The sequence below is a fragment of the Scylla paramamosain genome, chromosome 10 (genome assembly GCF_035594125.1).
Source record: "Scylla paramamosain isolate STU-SP2022 chromosome 10, ASM3559412v1, whole genome shotgun sequence".
Classification (NCBI taxonomy): domain Eukaryota; kingdom Metazoa; phylum Arthropoda; class Malacostraca; order Decapoda; family Portunidae; genus Scylla; species Scylla paramamosain.
The window spans coordinates 22759870-22787328 of NC_087160.1; the positions used below are offsets into that span (position 1 = coordinate 22759870).

At 36.7% G+C, this 27459-nt stretch overlaps 2 protein-coding genes across 3 annotated transcripts; both read left to right on the forward strand.

Moving 5' to 3' along the window:
• The first annotated feature begins 2753 nt into the window (after positions 1–2753).
• LOC135104376 (uncharacterized) lies at positions 2754–18074 on the forward strand. Of its 2 annotated transcripts, XM_064011742.1 has the most exons (5): positions 2754–4017; positions 7580–7931; positions 8588–8766; positions 12334–12371; positions 17723–18074. In XM_064011742.1, exons 1-3 carry the CDS (start codon positions 3809–3811, stop codon positions 8756–8758), a joined length of 732 nt encoding a protein of 243 aa, XP_063867812.1. In that variant the 5' UTR covers positions 2754–3808; the 3' UTR covers positions 8759–8766; positions 12334–12371; positions 17723–18074. The 2 variants fall into 2 exon arrangements, with proteins under 2 accessions (XP_063867812.1, XP_063867811.1); XM_064011741.1 differs by lacking the exon at positions 12334–12371.
• A 3180-nt stretch (positions 18075–21254) lies between these two features.
• Positions 21255–27459, forward strand: LOC135104379 (uncharacterized). Its single transcript, XM_064011749.1, has 3 exons — positions 21255–22596; positions 26171–26522; positions 27177–27459. The coding sequence occupies exons 1-3, from the start codon at positions 22379–22381 to the stop codon at positions 27345–27347; spliced, it is 741 nt and encodes a 246-aa protein (XP_063867819.1). The 5' UTR covers positions 21255–22378; the 3' UTR covers positions 27348–27459.

Below are 27459 nucleotides of genomic sequence, written 5' to 3' on the forward strand. Positions count from 1 at the left end.
TCTCTCTCTCTCTCTCTCTCTCTCTCTCTCTCTCTCTCTCTCTCTCTCTCTCTCTCACACACACACACACACACACTAGTCAATTACTAGTTAAAGATTAATCAGTGAAATAAATACATAACATTATGTAAATAAGTTTTCTAAAAGGAAAAGGAAATACTTGTACTTCCCCTTCCCCCCAACCCAGTATTCATGAAATCTTACTGAATTGTTCTTGTTATATATATATATATATATATATATATATATATATATATATATATATATATATATATATATATATATATATATATATATATATATATATATATATATATATATATATATATATATATATATAATGAATGGAGAGTAGACATTCTCTCTCTCTCTCTCTCTCTCTCTCTCTCTCTCTCTCTCTCTCTCTCTCTCTCTCTCTCTCTCTCTCTCTCTCTCTCTCTCTCTCTCTCTCTCTCTCTCCAAATCGGGAAGTATTCTTCATGTACCATATGATATATATATATATATATATATATATATATATATATATATATATATATATATATATATATATATATATATATATATATATATATATATATATATATATATATATATATATATATATATATATATATATATATATATATATATATATATATATATATATATATATATTTTATTTATTTATTTATTTTTTTTTTTATGCCTTTTTTACCTTTTTTTTTTTTTATTTCTCTATGTTATTGCAAATGATACGTGAAGCTTCTTTATTATTGTTCTGAGCACTTCTGTAGATTTGTTTAGTTAGTATATCCCATAGAAATACTCATTTTCTTTTTTTGTGTGGCTTTAAAGGATTAATGGTGACATATGGATATGATCTGGGTTAAAAGCTTGTACAAATAAGGTTAAATGTCTATTTTTGCACTGGTTGTTTCCCTAAGTTTCTTAAAAGTACTGTGATATAATGATTAGCAGTGGACTAATTAATTATTCTTTACAGGGTCTGTAACTCCTTACATTTAATTTATGTTAACTTTACTTACATATTTTTTCCTTTAGTTTATGAATGGGAGGAAGGTTTAATATTCATATCTTAAGAGATGCTTACTTTCTTTTCCGCATTGCAAGTTTTAGTGATTAATACTCACAAATGTGTATTATTTACTTAATGGCTTGTTAAAGCAGGTTGTTTTTGTGTTGCTTTTTTTTTTTTTCTCATGCTAGGATGAAGTGTTACTAATGGAGTTTATTTTTTACATATGTTTTATATATCATTACAGTTTTGAGGGGAGCTTTCTGTTAAATGTTCAAGTGAAAAGCATATTATACTATAGATAATAAAAATTATAGTGTTTATTTTTTTTATTTTATTTTTTTTTTAATGCAATGAAATGTAGGGAACATTTAATTGTATATGAATATATTGAATTTATTACCTATTCTCTCCCTAACCTTGAGACAGCAGTAGCTAGCTGCTAGTATTAAAGGTACTAATGATTCATCATCTGCCTAAGAAAGACTAACTAATTAGTCATTTAATTGACTAACCTATGATCCACTTTACTAATGTGGTTAGTAGAAGCAGTGAACAGTACGAAGGCATTAGTCAGATATATTTGAGTAAGACCATACTCAGGTTGAGTGCTCAGTTAGTCACAAATTGACTAACATTATGTTAGTCACTGTGACTAATGCTGCCACTCGTTCTAGACCCCATGTGTTTTACTAAGAAAAGTTAGTCAGCACGACTAACTTTGGTTTTGTGTGATATATAAAGGTACTAGGCCTTGCTGGCGCCCGAGAGTGTAAGAAAGGCGGGAAAAGTGAGTGGCGAGTGTGTGGGGCGACACTGTACCCTCCCCACGGTTTTGGAGGACAAAGTGAAAGATGGAGGCGGAAGGAAGGGCCAGTGAGCTGCGTATGCTTCACCTCTGAGTGGACGTAGGGGAAAAAAAAAAATGACACGTTTCGGAAATAACTTGTATCATAAGTAGAGAACGTGCATCCCTTAAGCAGCCGCGCATTGCAAGGCCACGAGAGTACGTGGTATGATCGCAAGTGACACGTCCGGAAATCAGCGTTTAATTGCGTGTGTCTTAATAGAAAAAAATAGCTGATTTCCAAATTATACATCAAAGTATGACCTCGTCTAGTTCAGAAGAGTCCTTCGTATAAATGCACTGGTGTGTGTATGTGTGTGTGAGTGTTTTTGCTAGTTATCTCTCTCTCTCTCTCTCTCTCTCTCTCTCTGTCAGGAGTTGCACAGGTCTTCAAGGGTATTTTTACGGTTTTAGTGACAGATTAACAACATTTCTACATTAATAACAGGAGAAACACCATTGAAAACCCTGATAATCATCTTTATAGCTTTGAAAAACAGTCATGAGGAGAGAGAGAGAGAGAGAGAGAGAGAGTAGGAGCCAGGGTTGCCAGGTCTGCGGCAGTATTCCCGCGCACTTTTACTCCAAAAAGAGCCCAAAACCCGCGGACTCCACCCTCCAAAAGAGCCCAAAAAGAGCCCAATATTTTATGAATAATATGCATGTTGTGTTAAAAACGAGAAAGGTAGAAAACGAGACATACTTTATTTAAACCTATAATAATAATAATGATAATAATAATAATAATAATAATAATAATAATAGTGATAGTAGTAGTAGTAGTAGTAATTGTTGTTGTTGTGGTAGTAGTAGTAGTAGTAACAGCAATAATAAATAGTATTGTCAGTAATTTCGTCTATTATCAATGAATATTCAATTTTGCCAATGTCACAACACATTTCCTTCAGCATACACGGTGCTAACACTTTGTTTACGAGTGCCGTGCATTTTGTCCTATGTAAGGATATATCCTTACCAGAAACATCTTTTACTAGCTCACCCATGTGTTCGATTGTCCTGACGCTTGAATGACAAGCAATGTGAGCTGCTAACTTCAGCTCAGCAACTTTTGCATCACTAGTGACTTTTGTTCTTGATAACCCTGATTGAAACAGAGTCCTCATGTTAGAAAATGGAGCAGCATTTTTCTAATGCTTTGCTGTTAGACCATGCTTGATAAGGTCACTGTGATGGGCTCTGATCACAGTTTTGCAAAATTTGCAGGATGCATGAGTATCATCGCCGGGTATACTCCTTATCCACGTCTTGAGCCCGTCCTCTTGTTCCCACTCTTTACAGTATCTTTTGCTGTATTTCGACCACTTGCTCATGTTCACTTGAGCGTACACACGTATGCACGTGGCCTGTATCCAGTATACTTGTATCTCCTCCAGGCAGGCTGAGGCAGCTATGAGGCTGAGAATAAACTGGCTGTGTTTCAGTGTGTGTGCTGTGAGGTGAATGTGGAAATTATGGGTGCGGCATGCAGGTGTTCAGGATGGGTGTCCTACAGTCTTAATGAGGTCATGCGGCCCCAGTAGTAATCCCCTTAGGGAGAGGGGAGACTTGTTCACACCCTTCTGCTGGCTGACCTGGCGCCATTCCTTAACATATGAGTGAGTCTACTCCCTGATTTGGTATGTCGGGAAGGCAAGAGTATATTATATATTTTCAAATATAAGTAGCCCAGAAAATAGCCCAACTGCGGTAAAAAGAGCCCAAAAAGCGCCAAACCGCGGAAACCATATTTTTCACGCCCAATACCAGGAACGACTCTGGTAGGAGCATTTCAGTTGAGCCTATTCTGCCCTGGTTCGTGTTTGCTGCGGTGACACGGTGCCGCACTGAGTGAAGATTGCGTTTATAATCACTTATCGGTGGAGTGGGGAAAGGAGAGTCAGGAAGTGAGGATATTTATATTATTTGACATATTATTTGATAGCATGTCAACTTTTGTGTGTGTGTGTGTGGGTGGGTGTTGGATCAGTGACAGGTGGCGCTGGGGAGTTACCACGGCGAGCGGCTGGCTGGCTGCAGTGTTTTGGTCAGCACTGGTCAATCTTGCCCTACACGCTCTATTAACTAGTGTTTCCGTCTTCCCGACACCTTCTTCCTGCACCAAGCACCGTCAAGCATCACCAGAGAGGCACGAGTACGTAAGATGAGTCTAGCGGGGCCAATCTCTCCTCAGTCAGCCTTACTGCCTTCACAACACCCTAATCCTCCCTGTAGTGTCTTGTATTCGTTTATTTAGGATTCATTATTCGTTATTTAGTTTTTTTAGGGGTTAATTATTTATATTTAGGTTTTGTTTACGTCTGAGTCTGGAAAGAGTTGGAAATTTATTCAAATATTTAATGTTCGCTAATATGTAAACAAGCCCTCAGCTGTGTTATTAGCCATTATTTGCCTCGTCTCTCACTTATTGTAAGCCTAACATATCACAAGATGGATCCACATGTCTAGCCTTCATATCCGCTGGTCAGATATATCCGTCATTGCCTGGTTTTGGTGTTATATAGGAATAAATAAGGCAACATGGCCGCCGGCTCCCCCACTGAGGTCGCCCCCGAGGGCCGTCATGATGGACTGGCACCTGTTCCGGCTTGTTGGTTCCAATATTTTTTTAAATTTTTCTGAATTAATTTATTTGGCTTGTATAGTAAGATTTTATGGTTTCTAAAAATATTTCGTTGCTTTTGAAGAGTTTTTCTTGCTTCAGTTAAGTAAATGTGCTGAATCTGGTGGTGTTTTTTATGTAAATAAGGGGCAGTTTGTACGGTGAAATTTACCCAGCCTGGTTTTTGGCTTTTTTATTTGAGGCTTTAATGAAGATTTTATTGCTTCAAAAAATCGTTTATGATTTTTAAAGTATGTTGCGTTCCTGTTGAGTTAAGTATGTGGAATTTGATAGGCTTATTGTCCCGTTGAAAGTGGTGATTTTGTCATTTTTTAGCTTCTTTATTTTTTTATTGTAGCTTGTAACTAAGTGTGCATTATTTTAAAAAATAGTTCAGATTTTTTAAAATGTTTTTTTACCAGTGTAAAGTGGAATAGGTGGACTTTTCAGTGTTTTTAATGGTGTGAAAATTTCCAACACTTTTTCCATATTTCACATAATATTTCTTTATAACTACTGAGACTGGAGGTGTTTTGATATTGTGAATATTAATTAAAGTAATTGTCAAGTCAGAATATATAATGCATTCGAGCCTAGCTTCATTTTTTCTATGGGTCAATTTCAAAATGAAATACATTACGTACGTATGGCAGCGGGGCGCCGGCACCTCGCCTGTGACGTCATCAAGGATTCGGGACTCTGTCTGCTCCAGTGTCTCCTCAATATTTACCGTAATTTCCAGTGTTTTCCAAGTGTTTCCAGCTGTTTCTAAAGTCAGGCGTGTAGATAGTTGTAGTAGAAGGAAGAAAATAAGAGAAATGAAAGAGGAGAAGGAAGAAATAAAAAGAAATGGAGGAGGAGGCAAAACAAGTAAACAATATTTAGCTTAGTTTCCCTTTCTGCGCTGCAGTTCTCTGTAATATTTGGTGTGTTTTGGGTGTTTTATGTGTTTAGGATGTATGTAGGAATATTGTGGGGTGTTTAGAGTGTGTTTTGGTGGTGTTTAGGTGTGTTTTGGGTGTATATTTGCTGTTATCATTGTGTTTTGGGTGAATTTTGGGTGTTTTAAATGTGGTTTAGGATGTTTTTAGTTATATTGTAAGTGGTTTGAGTCGTGTGGGGTGTTTTGAGTATATTGTGGGATGTTTCTGTGTGTTATGGGTGTGTTTGGGGGTATATTGAGGTGTAGTGAGTTTGTTTTGGGTTTATTTTCTGTTTTAAGTGTTTCGGTGAGTTTGGGTGTGTGTGTCGGGTCTTTTGAGGTGTATTTGATTGTGTGGAAGTAGTTTTGGGTCTTTAAGGGTGTGTTTGTGGCGTGTTTGTGGTGTTGAGTGGTGCTTTAAGTGTGTTTTGGATGTTTTGATGTGTTTTGGGTGTGTTTGATGAGTTTTGGGGTGTTGTAGTGTATTTTGGGTGTTTTAAATCTTTTGAGTGTGTTTGGATGAGTTTTAGGTATATTGGGGTGCTTTGAGTGTGTTTTGGATAAACTTCGCGTGATTGGGGTGGGTTATTTGGATATTTTTAGATGTTACAGGGTGTTTTCAGTGAATATTCAATATTTGGTTGTGTTTAGGTGAGTGTAGTGGGTATTTTGGGGTGTTGTGATGTGTTTTGGTTGTGTTTTGGATGTTTTGAGTGTATTTTGAGTGTGTTTTGGTAAGTTTTGTTGCATGTAGGGATGTTGAGTGTTATATATATATATATATATATATATATATATATATATATATATATATATATATATATATATATATATATATATAATAGGAAGGCAATGAGAAGAGGGACAAAAGAACACGGGATGCACCGCCTGTGTTCATACCGGGATCTGATGTCAGTTCTTGTGAAGGGCCAGAATGCATATTCCTGAAGTCTGGAAGGAGTCGTCCCCCAGCCTGTATGGACACTAGGCTGTAGCTCCAAAACTAACTGTAGGATTCTCTCTAAAATAGTCTCATTGAGATTCTTGCACAAAATTACCTATACGTAACTTAATCTAACCTAACCTAACCGCTACAAGAGTAAATGGGCCGAAACATTACCAGACTTCAGGAATATGCCTCCAGAGGGATACAGGTTAAGGTCGCTTCACACACATCAGTGCCGTATTCGTTCCATGCTGTTCAGTGCTTCAGTGTCAGTAAAAAAAAAATTCATCATTTTGGAATTCAGCGGAAGCATTTACACACGTCCGGCGAAGTACCGTGTTTTGACAGAAGTGATTGTTACGTCTCCGTTCCGTGAAATGGAATATCGTCGTCACTGGTATTTTAAAAATTTTCACGGATGTCGGACAAGTGTTTGAAATAAAATAGAAGAAATTGAAATGGTGATAAATACTCTTTTTAATTGATGTAATTAATCACATTGTACATTATACTTACCACAACACACCACATCACACCACACCACATCATAACACACCACACCATACCACAGCACACCACACATCACTGAGCAATGTCATCAAACAGTTTTTGGACATTCTTAAGTACTGGAAAATTTTTGTTTCATCATTAATTAATTCCTTGCACAGAGTAGCAAAATCTCCTTCAGTTTCTCTTTTTCTTCCACGTTTCATGTACCCACTTTTCTTTTCTTTATTTTTTGTTAAGCAAGCATCTTGCTCTTCATGAAGAATTATGACAATCATAGCCAACTCCACGTCTGAAAGGGATATGTGTGCATAGACGTCACGAAAGCGACATGGATATCACTGACACTATACGATACTAATACGGCACTGATAGGTGTGAAACCACCTTTGAGTGTACTATTCAGATAGTGTACCCACTATCTGCCAATTTCACTGGGACAAAAGCACAATTAGGTGATTGTTAAGAAGAAGAAGAACAATAATAATAATAATAATAATAATAATAATAATAATAATATAATAAAAGGAGTTAAGCCATCTATATAGTTAGCTAGATTGATATTATCATTATTATTGTTATCATCATTATTACATATCAAGGTATTGTGACATTATTATTAATAATATATTATTATTATTATTATTATTATTATTATTATTATTATTATTATTATTATTATTATTATTGTTATTATTATTATCATTATCATATTTCAGCTATCCAACATCAGAACAGTATATGAATATCGCAAATGCTGTTTTGACATCATTTCCTGCCATCCTGAGAAACAGTGATCTCGAGGAGCATGAATTGCAGCTGCAATGGAAATTGCGCATCCAGCGCAAGTTTCAGAATTCAAGAAAGAGGCAGGATTCCTCAGTGACTGAGGTGACGTCAAGGAAAAAGAAGATCCCTTGCATAGCGCCAAAAGAGACTACGTGTCCACTGATGTATGGAGTAAAGGCTTACCTTCCACCAAGGCCCCATTCAGAAGATGATGAGTCATTAGAGAGACATAGACAGTGGCTTGCTCTACATTGGATGAAGAAAGATCCCGAGTTAGATAAGGTATGTGATATTTGTACGCTTGATTTATCTTTTTTATATTTCAGAGACTTCTTTACTGGTGTTGTTTAAAAATACCTGCTCTTATGTAAGCAATTTCAATGGTACTGGTGGATAGCCACTGAAAAATTATGCTTGTATATATATATATATATATATATATATATATATATATATATATATATATATATATATATATATATATATATATATGAGGGAGAGAGGGAGGCTGGCGGGACAGTCAACTTATGAAAACTAATTTTACTTTAATGATTTCCCTCAGGCTGAACGCCTCATGCAGTTGACACTCTCTGAGAGACGCAAAAAAATAATCAATGGGAACATTCTTCTAGCAGAAATCCTGAACTTGTACCCGTGGATTCAGACTTTTGATGGCATAAGTGTGTATATATGTACACTTTATGGATTTTGCTACATATTGTTACTAATTGTCAACTTTATTTGTAGGGCTATAATGTATATAGCTATTTATATTTTATAGTAGTTAATTGATATTTAACTACTGGTACTTCCATTCTCCCTCTCAGGCTCAGAGGCCTCAGTGACGGGAGATAAGCACTCATAACTAAGAACAGTTATTGCAGATGCTAATCTCTGTAACCTTCACATATAATTATTTGATGCTTATATCTTTACAGATAATGAAGGAGTTCCTGAGATTAGAACCACAAGCGGATGAACCAGACCCAAGAGTAGCAGTTTTGAAAGGGCTGGAGAAATATAGGCTCCCAATAATTGCCATTCTCAAAAAAAGAAAAGCAGTTCCTCTGTATATGGAAACCTTACTTGAAGCTAAATCCCCACGATGAAAGTCAATGTGAGTAATGTCTAGTTCAATTTGTTCATTTCAGTAGCTGGTACCAATTTAATATATGTATCTTTTCATCATTAGCAATGCATCTTTCACTTTTATAAGCTTAGTATTCATGAAACTATGCTGCATGCAAAAACCAAACATATGATATATATATATATATATATATATATATATATATATATATATATATATATATATATATATATATATATATATATATATATATATATATATATTTTTTTTTTTTTTTTTTTTTTTTTTAATGCCTTTTTTACCTTTTTTTTTTTATTTCTCTATGTTATTGCAAGTGATAAGTGAAGCTTCCTTATTACTGTTCTGAGCATTTCTGTAGATTTGTTTAGTTAGTATATCCCATAGAAATACTCATTTTCTTTTTTTGTGTGGCTTTAAAGGATTAATGGTGACATATGGATATGATCTGGGTTAAAAGCTTGTACAAATAAGGTTAAATGTCTATTTTTGCACTTGTTGTTTCCCTAAGTTTCTTAAAAGTACTGTGATATAATGATTAGCAGTGGACTAATTAATTATTCTTTACAGGGTCTGTAACTCCTTACATTTAATTTATGTTAACTTTACTTACATATTTTTTCCTTTAGTTTATGAATGGGAGGAAGGTTTAATATTCATATCTTAAGAGATGCTTACTTTCTTTTCCGCATTGCAAGTTTTAGTGATTAATACTCACAAATGTGTATTATTTACTTAATGGCTTGTTAAAGCAGGTTGTTTTTGTGTTGCTTTTTTTTTTTTTCTCATGCTAGGATGAAGTGTTACTAATGGAGTTTATTTTTTACATATGTTTTATATATCATTACAGTTTTGAGGGGAGCTTTCTGTTAAATGTTCAAGTGAAAAGCATATTATACTATAGATGATAAAAATTATAGTGTTTATTTTTTTTATTTTAATTTTTTTAATGCAATGAAATGTAGGGAACATTTAATTGTATATGAATATATTGAATTTATTACCTATTCTCTCCATAACCTTGAGACAGCAGTAGCTAGCTGCTAGTATTAAAGGTACTAATGATTCATCATCTGCCTAAGAAAGACTAACTAATTAGTCATTTAATTGACTAACCTATGATCCACTTTACTAATGTGGTTAGTAGAAGCAGTGAACAGTACGAAGGCATTAGTCAGATATATTTGAGTAAGACCATACTCAGGTTGAGTGCTCAGTTAGTCACAAATTGACTAACATTATGTTAGTCACTGTGACTAATGCTGCCACTCATTCTAGACCCCATGGGTTTTACTAAGAAAAGTTAGTCAGCACGACTAACTTTGGTTTTGTGTGATATATAAAGGTACTAGGCCTTGCTGGCGCCCGAGAGTGTAAGAAAGGCGGGAAAAGTGAGTGGCGAGTGTGTGGGGCGACACTGTACCCTCCCCACGGTTTTGGAGGACAAAGTGAAAGATGGAGGCGGAAGGAAGGGCCAGTGAGCTGCGTATGCTTCACCTCTGAGTGGACGTAGGGGAAAAAAAAAAATGACACGTTTCGGAAATAACTTGTATCATAAGTAGAGAACGTGCATCCCTTAAGCAGCCGCGCATTGCAAGGCCACGAGAGTACGTGGTATGATCGCAAGTGACACGTCCGGAAATCAGCGTTTAATTGCGTGTGTCTTAATAGAAAAAAATAGCTGATTTCCAAATTATACATCAAAGTATGACCTCGTCTAGTTCAGAAGAGTCCTTCGTATAAATGCACTGGTGTGTGTATGTGTGTGTGAGTGTTATTGCTAGTTATCTCTCTCTCTCTCTCTCTCTCTCTCTCTCTCTCTGTCAGGAGTTGCACAGGTCTTCAAGGGTATTTTTACGGTTTTAGTGACAGATTAACAACATTTCTACATTAATAACAGGAGAAACACCATTGAAAACCCTGATAATCATCTTTATAGCTTTGAAAAACAGTCATGAGGAGAGAGAGAGAGAGAGAGAGAGAGAGAGAGTAGGAGCCAGGGTTGCCAGGTCTGCGGCAGTATTCCCGCGCACTTTTACTCCAAAAAGAGCCCAAAACCCGCGGACTCCACCCTCCAAAAGAGCCCAAAAAGAGCCCAATATTTTATGAATAATATGCATGTTGTGTTAAAAACGAGAAAGGTAGAAAACGAGACATACTTTATTTAAACCTATAATAATAATAATGATAATAATAATAATAATAATAATAATAATAGTGATAGTAGTAGTAGTAGTAGTAATTGTTGTTGTTGTGGTAGTAGTAGTAGTAGTAACAGCAATAATAAAGAGTATTGTCAGTACTTTCGTCTATTATCAATGAATATTCACTTTTTCCAATGTCACAACACATTTCCTTCAGCATACACGGTGCTAACACTTTGTTTACGAGTGCCGTGCATTTTGTCCTATGTAAGGATATATCCTTACCAGAAACATCTTTTACTAGCTCACCCATGTGATCGATTGTCCTGACGCTTGAATGACAAGCAATGTGAGCTGCTAACTTCAGCTCAGCAACTTTTGCATCACTAGTGACTTTTGTTCTTGATAACCCTGATTGAAACAGAGTCCTCATGTTAGAAAATGGAGCAGCATTTTTCTCATGCTTTGCTGTTAGACCATGCTTGATAAGGTCACTGTGATGGGCTCTGATCACAGTTTTGCAAAATTTGCAGGATGCATGAGTATCATCGCCGGGTATACTCCTTATCCACGTCTTGAGCCCGTCCTCTTGTTCCCACTCTTTACAGTATCTTTTGCTGTATTTCGACCACTTGCTCATGTTCACTTGAGCGTACACACGTATGCACGTGGCCTGTATCCAGTATACTTGTATCTCCTCCAGGCAGGCTGAGGCAGCTATGAGGCTGAGAATAAACTGGCTGTGTTTCAGTGTGTGTGCTGTGAGGTGAATGTGGAAATTATGGGTGCGGCATGCAGGTGTTCAGGATGGGTGTCCTACAGTCTTAATGAGGTCATGCGGCCCCAGTAGTAATCCCCTTAGGGAGAGGGGAGACTTGTTCACACCCTTCTGCTGGCTGACCTGGCGCCATTCCTTAACATATGAGTGAGTCTACTCCCTGATTTGGTATGTCGGGAAGGCAAGAGTATATTATATATTTTCAAATATAAGTAGCCCAGAAAATAGCCCAACTGCGGTAAAAAGAGCCCAAAAAGCGCCAAACCGCGGAAACCATATTTTTCACGCCCAATACCAGGAACGACTCTGGTAGGAGCATTTCAGTTGAGCCTATTCTGCCCTGGTTCGTGTTTGCTGCGGTGACACGGTGCCGCACTGAGTGAAGATTGCGTTTATAATCACTTATCGGTGGAGTGGGGAAAGGAGAGTCAGGAAGTGAGGATATTTATATTATTTGACATATTATTTGATAGCATGTCAACTTTTGTGTGTGTGTGTGTGGGTGGGTGTTGGATCAGTGACAGGTGGCGCTGGGGAGTTACCACGGCGAGCGGCTGGCTGGCTGCAGTGTTTTGGTCAGCACTGGTCAATCTTGCCCTACACGCTCTATTAACTAGTGTTTCCGTCTTCCCGACACCTTCTTCCTGCACCAAGCACCGTCAAGCATCACCAGAGAGGCACGAGTACGTAAGGTGAGTCTAGCGGGGCCAATCTCTCCTCAGTCAGCCTTACTGCCTTCACAACACCCTAATCCTCCCTGTAGTGTCTTGTATTCGTTTATTTAGGATTCATTATTCGTTATTTAGTTTTTTTAGGGGTTAATTATTTATATTTAGGTTTTGTTTACGTCTGAGTCTGGAAAGAGTTGGAAATTTATTCAAATATTTAATGTTCGCTAATATGTAAACAAGCCCTCAGCTGTGTTATTAGCCATTATTTGCCTCGTCTCTCACTTATTGTAAGCCTAACATATCACAAGATGGATCCACATGTCTAGCCTTCATATCCGCTGGTCAGATATATCCGTCATTGCCTGGTTTTGGTGTTATATAGGAATAAATAAGGCAACATGGCCGCCGGCTCCCCCACTGAGGTCGCCCCCGAGGGCCGTCATGATGGACTGGCACCTGTTCCGGCTTGTTGGTTCCAATATTTTTTTAAATTTTTCTGAATTAATTTATTTGGCTTGTATAGTAAGATTTTATGGTTTCTAAAAATATTTCGTTGCTTTTGAAGTGTTTTTCTTGCTTCAGTTAAGTAAATGTGCTGAATCTGGTGGTGTTTTTTATGTAAATAAGGGGCAGTTTGTACGGTGAAATTTACCCAGCCTGGTTTTTGGCTTTTTTATTTGAGGCTTTAATGAAGATTTTATTGCTTCAAAAAATCGTTTATGATTTTTAAAGTATGTTGCGTTCCTGTTGAGTTAAGTATGTGGAATTTGATAGGCTTATTGTCCCGTTGAAAGTGGTGATTTTGTCATTTTTTAGCTTCTTTATTTTTTTATTGTAGCTTGTAACTAAGTGTGCATTATTTTAAAAAATAGTTCAGATTTTTTAAAATGTTTTTTTACCAGTGTAAAGTGGAATAGGTGGACTTTTCAGTGTTTTTAATGGTGTGAAAATTTCCAACACTTTTTCCATATTTCACATAATATTTCTTTATAACTACTGAGACTGGAGGTGTTTTGATATTGTGAATATTAATTAAAGTAATTGTCAAGTCAGAATATATAATGCATTCGAGCCTAGCTTCATTTTTTCTATGGGTCAATTTCAAAATGAAATACATTACGTACGTATGGCAGCGGGGCGCCGGCACCTCGCCTGTGACGTCATCAAGGATTCGGGACTCTGTCTGCTCCAGTGTCTCCTCAATATTTACCGTAATTTCCAGTGTTTTCCAAGTGTTTCCAGCTGTTTCTAAAGTCAGGCGTGTAGATAGTTGTAGTAGAAGGAAGAAAATAAGAGAAATGAAAGAGGAGAAGGAAGAAATAAAAAGAAATGGAGGAGGAGGCAAAACAAGTAAACAATATTTAGCTTAGTTTCCCTTTCTGCGCTGCAGTTCTCTGTAATATTTGGTGTGTTTTGGGTGTTTTATGTGTTTAGGATGTATGTAGGAATATTGTGGGGTGTTTAGAGTGTGTTTTGGTGGTGTTTAGGTGTGTTTTGGGTGTATATTTGCTGTTATCATTGTGTTTTGGGTGAATTTTGGGTGTTTTAAATGTGGTTTAGGATGTTTTTAGTTATATTGTAAGTGGTTTGAGTCGTGTGGGGTGTTTTGAGTATATTGTGGGATGTTTCTGTGTGTTATGGGTGTGTTTGGGGGTATATTGAGGTGTAGTGAGTTTGTTTTGGGTTTATTTTCTGTTTTAAGTGTTTCGGTGAGTTTGGGTGTGTGTGTCGGGTCTTTTGAGGTGTATTTGATTGTGTGGAAGTAGTTTTGGGTCTTTAAGGGTGTGTTTGTGGCGTGTTTGTGGTGTTGAGTGGTGCTTTAAGTGTGTTTTGGATGTTTTGATGTGTTTTGGGTGTGTTTGATGAGTTTTGGGGTGTTGTAGTGTATTTTGGGTGTTTTAAATCTTTTGAGTGTGTTTGGATGAGTTTTAGGTATATTGGGGTGCTTTGAGTGTGTTTTGGATAAACTTCGCGTGATTGGGGTGGGTTATTTGGATATTTTTAGATGTTACAGGGTGTTTTCAGTGAATATTCAATATTTGGTTGTGTTTAGGTGAGTGTAGTGGGTATTTTGGGGTGTTGTGATGTGTTTTGGTTGTGTTTTGGATGTTTTGAGTGTATTTTGAGTGTGTTTTGGTAAGTTTTGTTGCATGTAGGGATGTTGAGTGTTATATATATATATATATATATATATATATATATATATATATATATATATATATATATATATATATATATATATATATATATATATAATGGGAAGGCAATGAGAAGAGGGACAAAAGAACATGGGATGCACCGCCTGTGTTCATACCGGGATCTGATGTCAGTTCTTGTGAAGGGCCAGAATGCATATTCCTGAAGTCTGGAAGGAGTCGTCCGCCAGCCTGTATGGACACTAGGCTGTAGCTCCAAAACTAACTGTAGGATTCTCTCTAAAATAGTCTCATTGAGATTCTTGCACAAAATTACCTATACGTAACTTAATCTAACCTAACCTAACCGCTACAAGAGTAAATGGGCCGAAACATTACCAGACTTCAGGAATATGCCTCCAGAGGGATACAGGTTAAGGTCGCTTCACACACATCAGTGCCGTATTCGTTCCATGCTGTTCAGTGCTTCAGTGTCAGTAAAAAAAAAATTCATCATTTTGGAATTCAGCGGAAGTATTTACACACGTCCGGCGAAGTACCGTGTTTTGACAGAAGTGATTGTTACGTCTCCGTTCCGTGAAATGGAATATCGTCGTCACTGGTATTTTAAAAATTTTCACGGATGTCGGACAAGTGTTTGAAATAAAATAGAAGAAATTGAAATGGTGATAAATACTCTTTTTAATTGATGTAATTAATCACATTGTACATTATACTTACCACAACACACCACATCACACCACACCACATCATAACACACCACACCATACCACAGCACACCACACATCACTGAGCAATGTCATCAAACAGTTTTTGGACATTCTTAAGTACTGGAAAATTTTTGTTTCATCATTAATTAATTCCTCGCACAGAGTAGCAAAATCTCCTTCAGTTTCTCTTTTTCTTCCACGATTCTGGGCTTGTTCCTCCCTCTCCTCCACCCTCTGACTACTTCATGCCTCGTATTAAAATTCTTCGTAATGATGTTTTCCATGCCCTCGCTGGCCTAAACCCTCAGAAGGCTTATGGACCTGATGGGGTCCCTCCTATTGTTCTCCGAAACTGTGCCTCCGTGCTTGCACCTTGCCTAGTCAAACTCTTTCAGCTCTGTCTGTCAACATCTACCTTTCCTTCCTGCTGGAAGTTTGCCTACATTCAACCTGTTCCTAAAAAGGGTGACCGCTCTAATCCCTCAAACTACCGTCCTATTGCTTTAATTTCCTGCTTATCTAAAGTTTTTGAATCTATCCTCAACAGGAAGATTCTTAAACATCTATCACTTCACAACCTTCTATCTGATCGCCAGTATGGGTTCCGTCAAGGACGCTCTACTGGTGATCTTCTGGCTTTCCTTACTGAGTCTTGGTCATCCTCTTTTAGAGACTTTGGTGAAACTTTTGCTGTTGCCTTGGACATATCAAAAGCCTTTGATAGAGTCTGGCACAAAGCTTTGATTTCCAAACTACCCTCCTACGGTTTCTATCCTTCTCTCTGTAACTTCATCTCAAGTTTCCTTTCTGACCGTTCTATTGCTGCTGTGGTAGACGGTCACTGTTCTTCTCCTAAATCTATTAACAGTGGTGTTCCTCAGGGTTCTGTCCTGTCACCCACTCTCTTCTTATTATTCATTAATGATCTTCTAAACCAAACTTCTTGTCCTATCCACTCCTATGCTGATGATACCACCCTGCACTTTTCCACGTCTTTTCATAGACGTCCAACCCTTCAGGAGGTAAACATATCACGCAGGGAAGCCACAGAACGCCTGACTTCTGATCTTTCTAAAATTTCTGATTGGGGCAGAGCAAACTTGGTATTGTTCAATGCCTCAAAAACTCAATTCCTCCATTTATCAACTCGACACAATCTTCCAGACAACTATCCCCTCTTCTTAAATGACACTCAACTGTCCCCCTCTTCTACACTGAACATCCTCGGTCTGTCCTTTACTTATAATCTGAACTGGAAACTTCACATCTCATCTCTAGCTAAAACGGCTTCTATGAAGTTAGGTGTTCTGAGACGTCTCCGCCAGTTTTTCTCACCCCCCCAGCTGCTAACTCTGTACAAGGGCCTTATCCGTCCATGTATGGAGTATGCTTCACATGTCTGGGGGGGTTCCACTCATACTGCTGTTCTAGACAGGGTGGAATCAAAAGCTTTTCGTCTCATCAACTCCTCTCCTCTAACTGACTGTCTTCAGCCTCTCTCTCACCGCCGCAATGTTGCATCTCTTGCTGTCTTCTACCGCTATTTTCATGCTAACTGCTCTTCTGATCTTGCTAACTGCATGCCTCCCCTCCTTCCGCGGCCTCGCTGCACAAGACTTTCTTCTTTCTCTCACTCCTATTCTGTCCACCTCTCTAACGCAAGAGTTAACCAGTATTCTCAATCATTCATACCTTTCTCTGGTAAACTCTGGAACTCCTTGCCTGCTTCTGTATTTCCACCTTCCTATGACTTGAATTCCTTCAAGAGGGAGGTTTCAAGACACTTATCCACCAATTTTTGACCACTGCTTTGACCCTTTTAGGGACTGGCATTTCAGTGGGCATTTTTTTTATTAGATTTTTGTTGCCCTTGGCCAGTATCCTTCCTACATAAAAAAAAAAAAAAAAAAAAAAAAAAACGTTTCATGTACCCACTTTTCTTTTCTTTATTTTTTGTTAAGCAAGCATCTTGCTCTTCATGAAGAATTATGACAATCATAGCCAACTCCACGTCTGAAAGGGATATGTGTGCATAGACGTCACGAAAGCGACATGGATATCACTGACACTATACGATACTAATACGGCACTGATAGGTGTGAAACCACCTTTGAGTGTACTATTCAGATAGTGTACCCACTATCTGCCAATTTCACTGGGACAAAAGCACAATTAGGTGATTGTTAAGAAGAACAACAATAATAATAATAATAATAATAATAATAATAATAATAATAATATAATAAAAGGAGTTAAGCCATCTATATAGTTAGCTGGATTGATATTATCCTTATTATTGTTATCATCATTATTACATATCAAGGTATTGTGACATTATTATTAATAATATGTTATTATTATTATTATTATTATTATTATTATTATTATTATTATTATCATTATCATATTTCAGCTATCCAACATTATTATTATTATTATTATTATTATTATTATTATTATTATTATTATTATTATTGTTATTATTATTATCATTATCATATTTCAGCTATCCAACATCAAAACAGTATATGAATATGGCAAATGCTGTTTTGACATCATTTCCTGCCATCCTGAGAAACAGTGATCTCGAGGAGCATGAATTGCAGCTGCAATGGAAATTGCGCATCCAGCGCAAGTTTCAGAATTCAAGAAAGAGGCAGGATTCCTCAGTGACTGAGGTGACGTCAAGGAAAAAGAAGATCCCTTGCATAGCGCCAAAAGAGACTACGTGTCCACTGATGTATGGAGTAAAGGCTTACCTTCCACCAAGGCCCCATTCAGAAGATGATGAGTCATTAGAGAGACATAGACAGTGGCTTGCTCTACATTGGATGAAGAAAGATCCCGAGTTAGATAAGGTATGTGATATTTGTACGCTTGATTTATCTTTTTTATATTTCAGAGACTTCTTTACTGGTGTTGTTTAAAAATACCTGCTCTTATGTAAGCAATTTCAATGGTACTGGTGGATAGCCACTGAAAAATGATGCTTGTATATATAAATATATATATATATATATATATATATATATATATATATATATATATATATATATATATATATATATATATATATATATGAGGGAGAGAGGGAGCCTGGCGGGACAGTCAACTCAGGAAAACTAATTTTATTTTAATGATTTTCCTCAGGCTGAACGCCTCATGCAGTTGACACTCTCTGAGAGCCGCAAAAAAATAATCAATGGGAACATTCTTGTAGCAGAAATCCTGAACTTGTACCCGTGGATTCAGACTTTTGATGGCATAAGTGTGTATATATGTACACTTTATGGATTTTGCTACATATTGTTACTAATTGTTAACTTTATTTGTAGGGCTATAATGTATATAGCTATTTATATTTTATAGTAGGTAATTGATATTTAACTACTGGTACTTCCATTCTCCCTCTCAGGCTCAAAGGCCTCAGTGACGGGAGATAAGCACTCATAACTAAGTACAGTTATTGCAGATGCTCATCTCTGTAACCTTCACTTATAATTATTTGATGCTTATATCTTTACAGATAATCAAGGAGTTCCTGAGATTAGAACCACAAGCGGATGAACCAGACCCAAGAGTAGCAGTTTTGAAAGGGTTGGAGAAATATAGGCTCCCAATAATTGCCATTCTCAAAAAAAGTAAAGCAGTTCCTCTGTATATGGAAACCTTACTTGAACTCTATGACCACGATGAAAGTCAATGTGAGTAATGTCTAGTTCAATTTGTTCATTTCAGTAGCTGGTAGCAATTTAATATATGTATCTTTTCATCATTAGCAATGCATCTTTCACTTTTATAAGCTTAGTATTCATGAAACTATGCTGCATGCAAAAACCAAACATATGATATATATATATATATATATATATATATATATATATATATATATATATATATATATATATATATATATATATATATATATATATATATATATATATATATATATATATATATATATATATATATATATATATATATATATATATTTTTTTTTTTTTTTTTTTTATGCCTTTTTTACCTTTTTTTTTTTATTTCTCTATGTTATTGCAAGTGATAAGTGAAGCTTCTTTATTATTGTTCTGAGCATTTCTGTAGATTTGTTTAGTTAGTATATCCCATAGAAATACTCATTTTCTTTTTTTGTGTGGCTTTAAAGGATTAATGGTGACATATGGATATGATCTGGGTTAAAAGCTTGTACAAATAAGGTTAAATGTCTATTTTTGCACTGGTTGTTTCCCTAAGTTTCTTAAAAGTACTGTGATATAATGATTAGCAGTGGACTAATTAATTATTCTTTACAGGGTCTGTAACTCCTTACATTTAATTTATGTTAACTTTACTTACATATTTTTTCCTTTAGTTTATGAATGGGAGGAAGGTTTAATATTCATATCTTAAGAGATGCTTACTTTCTTTTCCGCATTGCAAGTTTTAGTGATTAATACTCACAAATGTGTATTATTTACTTAATGGCTTGTTAAAGCAGGTTGTTTTTGTGTTGCTTTTTTTTTTTTTCTCATGCTAGGATGAAGTGTTACTAATGGAGTTTATTTTTTACATATGTTTTATATATCATTACAGTTTTGAGGGGAGCTTTCTGTTAAATGTTCAAGTGAAAAGCATATTATACTATAGATAATAAAAATTATAGTGTTTATTTTTTTTATTTTATTTTTTTTTTAATGCAATGAAATGTAGGGAACATTTAATTGTATATGAATATATTGAATTTATTACCTATTCTCTCCCTAACCTTGAGACAGCAGTAGCTAGCTGCTAGTATTAAAGGTACTAATGATTCATCATCTGCCTAAGAAAGACTAACTAATTAGTCATTTAATTGACTAACCTATGATCCACTTTACTAATGTGGTTAGTAGAAGCAGTGAACAGTACGAAGGCATTAGTCAGATATATTTGAGTAAGACCATACTCAGGTTGAGTGCTCAGTTAGTCACAAATTGACTAACATTATGTTAGTCACTGTGACTAATGCTGCCACTCGTTCTAGACCCCATGGGTTTTACTAAGAAAAGTTAGTCAGCACGACTAACTTTGGTTTTGTGTGATATATAAAGGTACTAGGCCTTGCTGGCGCCCGAGAGTGTAAGAAAGGCGGGAAAAGTGAGTGGCGAGTGTGTGGGGCGACACTGTACCCTCCCCACGGTTTTGGAGGACAAAGTGAAAGATGGAGGCGGAAGGAAGGGCCAGTGAGCTGCGTATGCTTCACCTCTGAGTGGACGTAGGGGAAAAAAAAAAATGACACGTTTCGGAAATAACTTGTATCATAAGTAGAGAACGTGCATCCCTTAAGCAGCCGCGCATTGCAAGGCCACGAGAGTACGTGGTATGATCGCAAGTGACACGTCCGGAAATCAGCGTTTAATTGCGTGTGTCTTAATAGAAAAAAATAGCTGATTTCCAAATTATACATCAAAGTATGACCTCGTCTAGTTCAGAAGAGTCCTTCGTATAAATGCACTGGTGTGTGTATGTGTGTGTGAGTGTTTTTGCTAGTTATCTCTCTCTCTCTCTCTCTCTCTCTCTCTCTCTCTGTCAGGAGTTGCACAGGTCTTCAAGGGTATTTTTACGGTTTTAGTGACAGATTAACAACATTTCTACATTAATAACAGGAGAAACACCATTGAAAACCCTGATAATCATCTTTATAGCTTTGAAAAACAGTCATGAGGAGAGAGAGAGAGAGAGAGAGAGAGAGAGAGAGAGAGAGAGAGAGAGAGTAGGAGCCAGGGTTGCCAGGTCTGCGGCAGTATTCCCGCGCACTTTTACTCCAAAAAGAGCCCAAAACCCGCGGACTCCACCCTCCAAAAGAGCCCAAAAAGAGCCCAATATTTTATGAATAATATGCATGTTGTGTTAAAAACGAGAAAGGTAGAAAACGAGACATACTTTATTTAAACCTATAATAATAATAATGATAATAATAATAATAATAATAATAATAATAATAATAGTGATAGTAGTAGTAGTAGTAGTAATTGTTGTTGTTGTGGTAGTAGTAGTAGTAGTAACAGCAATAATAAAGAGTATTGTCAGTACTTTCGTCTATTATCAATGAATATTCACTTTTTCCAATGTCACAACACATTTCCTTCAGCATACACGGTGCTAACACTTTGTTTACGAGTGCCGTGCATTTTGTCCTATGTAAGGATATATCCTTACCAGAAACATCTTTTACTAGCTCACCCATGTGATCGATTGTCCTGACGCTTGAATGACAAGCAATGTGAGCTGCTAACTTCAGCTCAGCAACTTTTGCATCACTAGTGACTTTTGTTCTTGATAACCCTGATTGAAACAGAGTCCTCATGTTAGAAAATGGAGCAGCATTTTTCTCATGCTTTGCTGTTAGACCATGCTTGATAAGGTCACTGTGATGGGCTCTGATCACAGTTTTGCAAAATTTGCAGGATGCATGAGTATCATCGCCGGGTATACTCCTTATCCACGTCTTGAGCCCGTCCTCTTGTTCCCACTCTTTACAGTATCTTTTGCTGTATTTCGACCACTTGCTCATGTTCACTTGAGCGTACACACGTATGCACGTGGCCTGTATCCAGTATACTTGTATCTCCTCCAGGCAGGCTGAGGCAGCTATGAGGCTGAGAATAAACTGGCTGTGTTTCAGTGTGTGTGCTGTGAGGTGAATGTGGAAATTATGGGTGCGGCATGCAGGTGTTCAGGATGGGTGTCCTACAGTCTTAATGAGGTCATGCGGCCCCAGTAGTAATCCCCTTAGGGAGAGGGGAGACTTGTTCACACCCTTCTGCTGGCTGACCTGGCGCCATTCCTTAACATATGAGTGAGTCTACTCCCTGATTTGGTATGTCGGGAAGGCAAGAGTATATTATATATTTTCAAATATAAGTAGCCCAGAAAATAGCCCAACTGCGGTAAAAAGAGCCCAAAAAGCGCCAAACCGCGGAAACCATATTTTTCACGCCCAATACCAGGAACGACTCTGGTAGGAGCATTTCAGTTGAGCCTATTCTGCCCTGGTTCGTGTTTGCTGCGGTGACACGGTGCCGCACTGAGTGAAGATTGCGTTTATAATCACTTATCGGTGGAGTGGGGAAAGGAGAGTCAGGAAGTGAGGATATTTATATTATTTGACATATTATTTGATAGCATGTCAACTTTTGTGTGTGTGTGTGTGGGTGGGTGTTGGATCAGTGACAGGTGGCGCTGGGGAGTTACCACGGCGAGCGGCTGGCTGGCTGCAGTGTTTTGGTCAGCACTGGTCAATCTTGCCCTACACGCTCTATTAACTAGTGTTTCCGTCTTCCCGACACCTTCTTCCTGCACCAAGCACCGTCAAGCATCACCAGAGAGGCACGAGTACGTAAGGTGAGTCTAGCGGGGCCAATCTCTCCTCAGTCAGCCTTACTGCCTTCACAACACCCTAATCCTCCCTGTAGTGTCTTGTATTCGTTTATTTAGGATTCATTATTCGTTATTTAGTTTTTTTAGGGGTTAATTATTTATATTTAGGTTTTGTTTACGTCTGAGTCTGGAAAGAGTTGGAAATTTATTCAAATATTTAATGTTCGCTAATATGTAAACAAGCCCTCAGCTGTGTTATTAGCCATTATTTGCCTCGTCTCTCACTTATTGTAAGCCTAACATATCACAAGATGGATCCACATGTCTAGCCTTCATATCCGCTGGTCAGATATATCCGTCATTGCCTGGTTTTGGTGTTATATAGGAATAAATAAGGCAACATGGCCGCCGGCTCCCCCACTGAGGTCGCCCCCGAGGGCCGTCATGATGGACTGGCACCTGTTCCGGCTTGTTGGTTCCAATATTTTTTTAAATTTTTCTGAATTAATTTATTTGGCTTGTATAGTAAGATTTTATGGTTTCTAAAAATATTTCGTTGCTTTTGAAGTGTTTTTCTTGCTTCAGTTAAGTAAATGTGCTGAATCTGGTGGTGTTTTTTATGTAAATAAGGGGCAGTTTGTACGGTGAAATTTACCCAGCCTGGTTTTTGGCTTTTTTATTTGAGGCTTTAATGAAGATTTTATTGCTTCAAAAAATCGTTTATGATTTTTAAAGTATGTTGCGTTCCTGTTGAGTTAAGTATGTGGAATTTGATAGGCTTATTGTCCCGTTGAAAGTGGTGATTTTGTCATTTTTTAGCTTCTTTATTTTTTTATTGTAGCTTGTAACTAAGTGTGCATTATTTTAAAAAATAGTTCAGATTTTTTAAAATGTTTTTTTACCAGTGTAAAGTGGAATAGGTGGACTTTTCAGTGTTTTTAATGGTGTGAAAATTTCCAACACTTTTTCCATATTTCACATAATATTTCTTTATAACTACTGAGACTGGAGGTGTTTTGATATTGTGAATATTAATTAAAGTAATTGTCAAGTCAGAATATATAATGCATTCGAGCCTAGCTTCATTTTTTCTATGGGTCAATTTCAAAATGAAATACATTACGTACGTATGGCAGCGGGGCGCCGGCACCTCGCCTGTGACGTCATCAAGGATTCGGGACTCTGTCTGCTCCAGTGTCTCCTCAATATTTACCGTAATTTCCAGTGTTTTCCAAGTGTTTCCAGCTGTTTCTAAAGTCAGGCGTGTAGATAGTTGTAGTAGAAGGAAGAAAATAAGAGAAATGAAAGAGGAGAAGGAAGAAATAAAAAGAAATGGAGGAGGAGGCAAAACAAGTAAACAATATTTAGCTTAGTTTCCCTTTCTGCGCTGCAGTTCTCTGTAATATTTGGTGTGTTTTGGGTGTTTTATGTGTTTAGGATGTATGTAGGAATATTGTGGGGTGTTTAGAGTGTGTTTTGGTGGTGTTTAGGTGTGTTTTGGGTGTATATTTGCTGTTATCATTGTGTTTTGGGTGAATTTTGGGTGTTTTAAATGTGGTTTAGGATGTTTTTAGTTATATTGTAAGTGGTTTGAGTCGTGTGGGGTGTTTTGAGTATATTGTGGGATGTTTCTGTGTGTTATGGGTGTGTTTGGGGGTATATTGAGGTGTAGTGAGTTTGTTTTGGGTTTATTTTCTGTTTTAAGTGTTTCGGTGAGTTTGGGTGTGTGTGTCGGGTCTTTTGAGGTGTATTTGATTGTGTGGAAGTAGTTTTGGGTCTTTAAGGGTGTGTTTGTGGCGTGTTTGTGGTGTTGAGTGGTGCTTTAAGTGTGTTTTGGATGTTTTGATGTGTTTTGGGTGTGTTTGATGAGTTTTGGGGTGTTGTAGTGTATTTTGGGTGTTTTAAATCTTTTGAGTGTGTTTGGATGAGTTTTAGGTATATTGGGGTGCTTTGAGTGTGTTTTGGATAAATTTCGCGTGATTGGGGTGGGTTATTTGGATATTTTTAGATGTTACAGGGTGTTTTCAGTGAATATTCAATATTTGGTTGTGTTTAGGTGAGTGTAGTGGGTATTTTGGGGTGTTGTGATGTGTTTTGGTTGTGTTTTGGATGTTTTGAGTGTATTTTGAGTGTGTTTTGGTAAGTTTTGTTGCATGTAGGGATGTTGAGTGTTATATATATATATATATATATATATATATATATATATATATATATATATATATATATATATATATATATATATAATAGGAAGGCAATGAGAAGAGGGACAAAAGAACACGGGATGCACCGCCTGTGTTCATACCGGGATCTGATGTCAGTTCTTGTGAAGGGCCAGAATGCATATTCCTGAAGTCTGGAAGGAGTCGTCCGCCAGCCTGTATGGACACTAGGCTGTAGCTCCAAAACTAACTGTAGGATTCTCTCTAAAATAGTCTCATTGAGATTCTTGCACAAAATTACCTATACGTAACTTAATCTAACCTAACCTAACCGCTACAAGAGTAAATGGGCCGAAACATTACCAGACTTCAGGAATATGCCTCCAGAGGGATACAGGTTAAGGTCGCTTCACACACATCAGTGCCGTATTCGTTCCATGCTGTTCAGTGCTTCAGTGTCAGTAAAAAAAAAATTCATCATTTTGGAATTCAGCGGAAGCATTTACACACGTCCGGCGAAGTACCGTGTTTTGACAGAAGTGATTGTTACGTCTCCGTTCCGTGAAATGGAATATCGTCGTCACTGGTATTTTAAAAATTTTCACGGATGTCGGACAAGTGTTTGAAATAAAATAGAAGAAATTGAAATGGTGATAAATACTCTTTTTAATTGATGTAATTAATCACATTGTACATTATACTTACCACAACACACCACATCACACCACACCACATCATAACACACCACACCATACCACAGCACACCACACATCACTGAGCAATGTCATCAAACAGTTTTTGGACATTCTTAAGTACTGGAAAATTTTTGTTTCATCATTAATTAATTCCTTGCACAGAGTAGCAAAATCTCCTTCAGTTTCTCTTTTTCTTCCACGTTTCATGTACCCACTTTTCTTTTCTTTATTTTTTGTTAAGCAAGCATCTTGCTCTTCATGAAGAATTATGACAATCATAGCCAACTCCACGTCTGAAAGGGATATGTGTGCATAGACGTCACGAAAGCGACATGGATATCACTGACACTATACGATACTAATACGGCACTGATAGGTGTGAAACCACCTTTGAGTGTACTATTCAGATAGTGTACCCACTATCTGCCAATTTCACTGGGACAAAAGCACAATTAGGTGATTGTTAAGAAGAAGAACAACAATAATAATAATAATAATAATAATAATAATAATAATAATAATAATAATAATAATATAATAAAAGGAGTTAAGCCATCTATATAGTTAGCTAGATTGATATTATCATTATTATTGTTATCATCATTATTACATATCAAGGTATTGTGACATTATTATTAATAATATATTATTATTATTATTATTATTATTATTATTATTATTATTATTATTATTATTATTATTATTATTATTGTTATTATTATTATCATTATCATATTTCAGCTATCCAACATCAGAACAGTATATGAATATCGCAAATGCTGTTTTGACATCATTTCCTGCCATCCTGAGAAACAGTGATCTCGAGGAGCATGAATTGCAGCTGCAATGGAAATTGCGCATCCAGCGCAAGTTTCAGAATTCAAGAAAGAGGCAGGATTCCTCAGTGACTGAGGTGACGTCAAGGAAAAAGAAGATCCCTTGCATAGCGCCAAAAGAGACTACGTGTCCACTGATGTATGGAGTAAAGGCTTACCTTCCACCAAGGCCCCATTCAGAAGATGATGAGTCATTAGAGAGACATAGACAGTGGCTTGCTCTACATTGGATGAAGAAAGATCCCGAGTTAGATAAGGTATGTGATATTTGTACGCTTGATTTATCTTTTTTATATTTCAGAGACTTCTTTACTGGTGTTGTTTAAAAATACCTGCTCTTATGTAAGCAATTTCAATGGTACTGGTGGATAGCCACTGAAAAATTATGCTTGTATATATATATATATATATATATATATATATATATATATATATATATATATATATATATATATATATATATATGAGGGAGAGAGGGAGGCTGGCGGGACAGTCAACTTATGAAAACTAATTTTACTTTAATGATTTCCCTCAGGCTGAACGCCTCATGCAGTTGACACTCTCTGAGAGACGCAAAAAAATAATCAATGGGAACATTCTTCTAGCAGAAATCCTGAACTTGTACCCGTGGATTCAGACTTTTGATGGCATAAGTGTGTATATATGTACACTTTATGGATTTTGCTACATATTGTTACTAATTGTCAACTTTATTTGTAGGGCTATAATGTATATAGCTATTTATATTTTATAGTAGGTAATTGATATTTAACTACTGGTACTTCCATTCTCCCTCTCAGGCTCAGAGGCCTCAGTGACGGGAGATAAGCACTCATAACTAAGAACAGTTATTGCAGATGCTCATCTCTGTAACCTTCACATATAATTATTTGATGCTTATATCTTTACAGATAATGAAGGAGTTCCTGAGATTAGAACCACAAGCGGATGAACCAGACCCAAGAGTAGCAGTTTTGAAAGGGCTGGAGAAATATAGGCTCCCAATAATTGCCATTCTCAAAAAAAGAAAAGCAGTTCCTCTGTATATGGAAACCTTACTTGAAGCTAAATCCCCACGATGAAAGTCAATGTGAGTAATGTCTAGTTCAATTTGTTCATTTCAGTAGCTGGTACCAATTTAATATATGTATCTTTTCATCATTAGCAATGCATCTTTCACTTTTATAAGCTTAG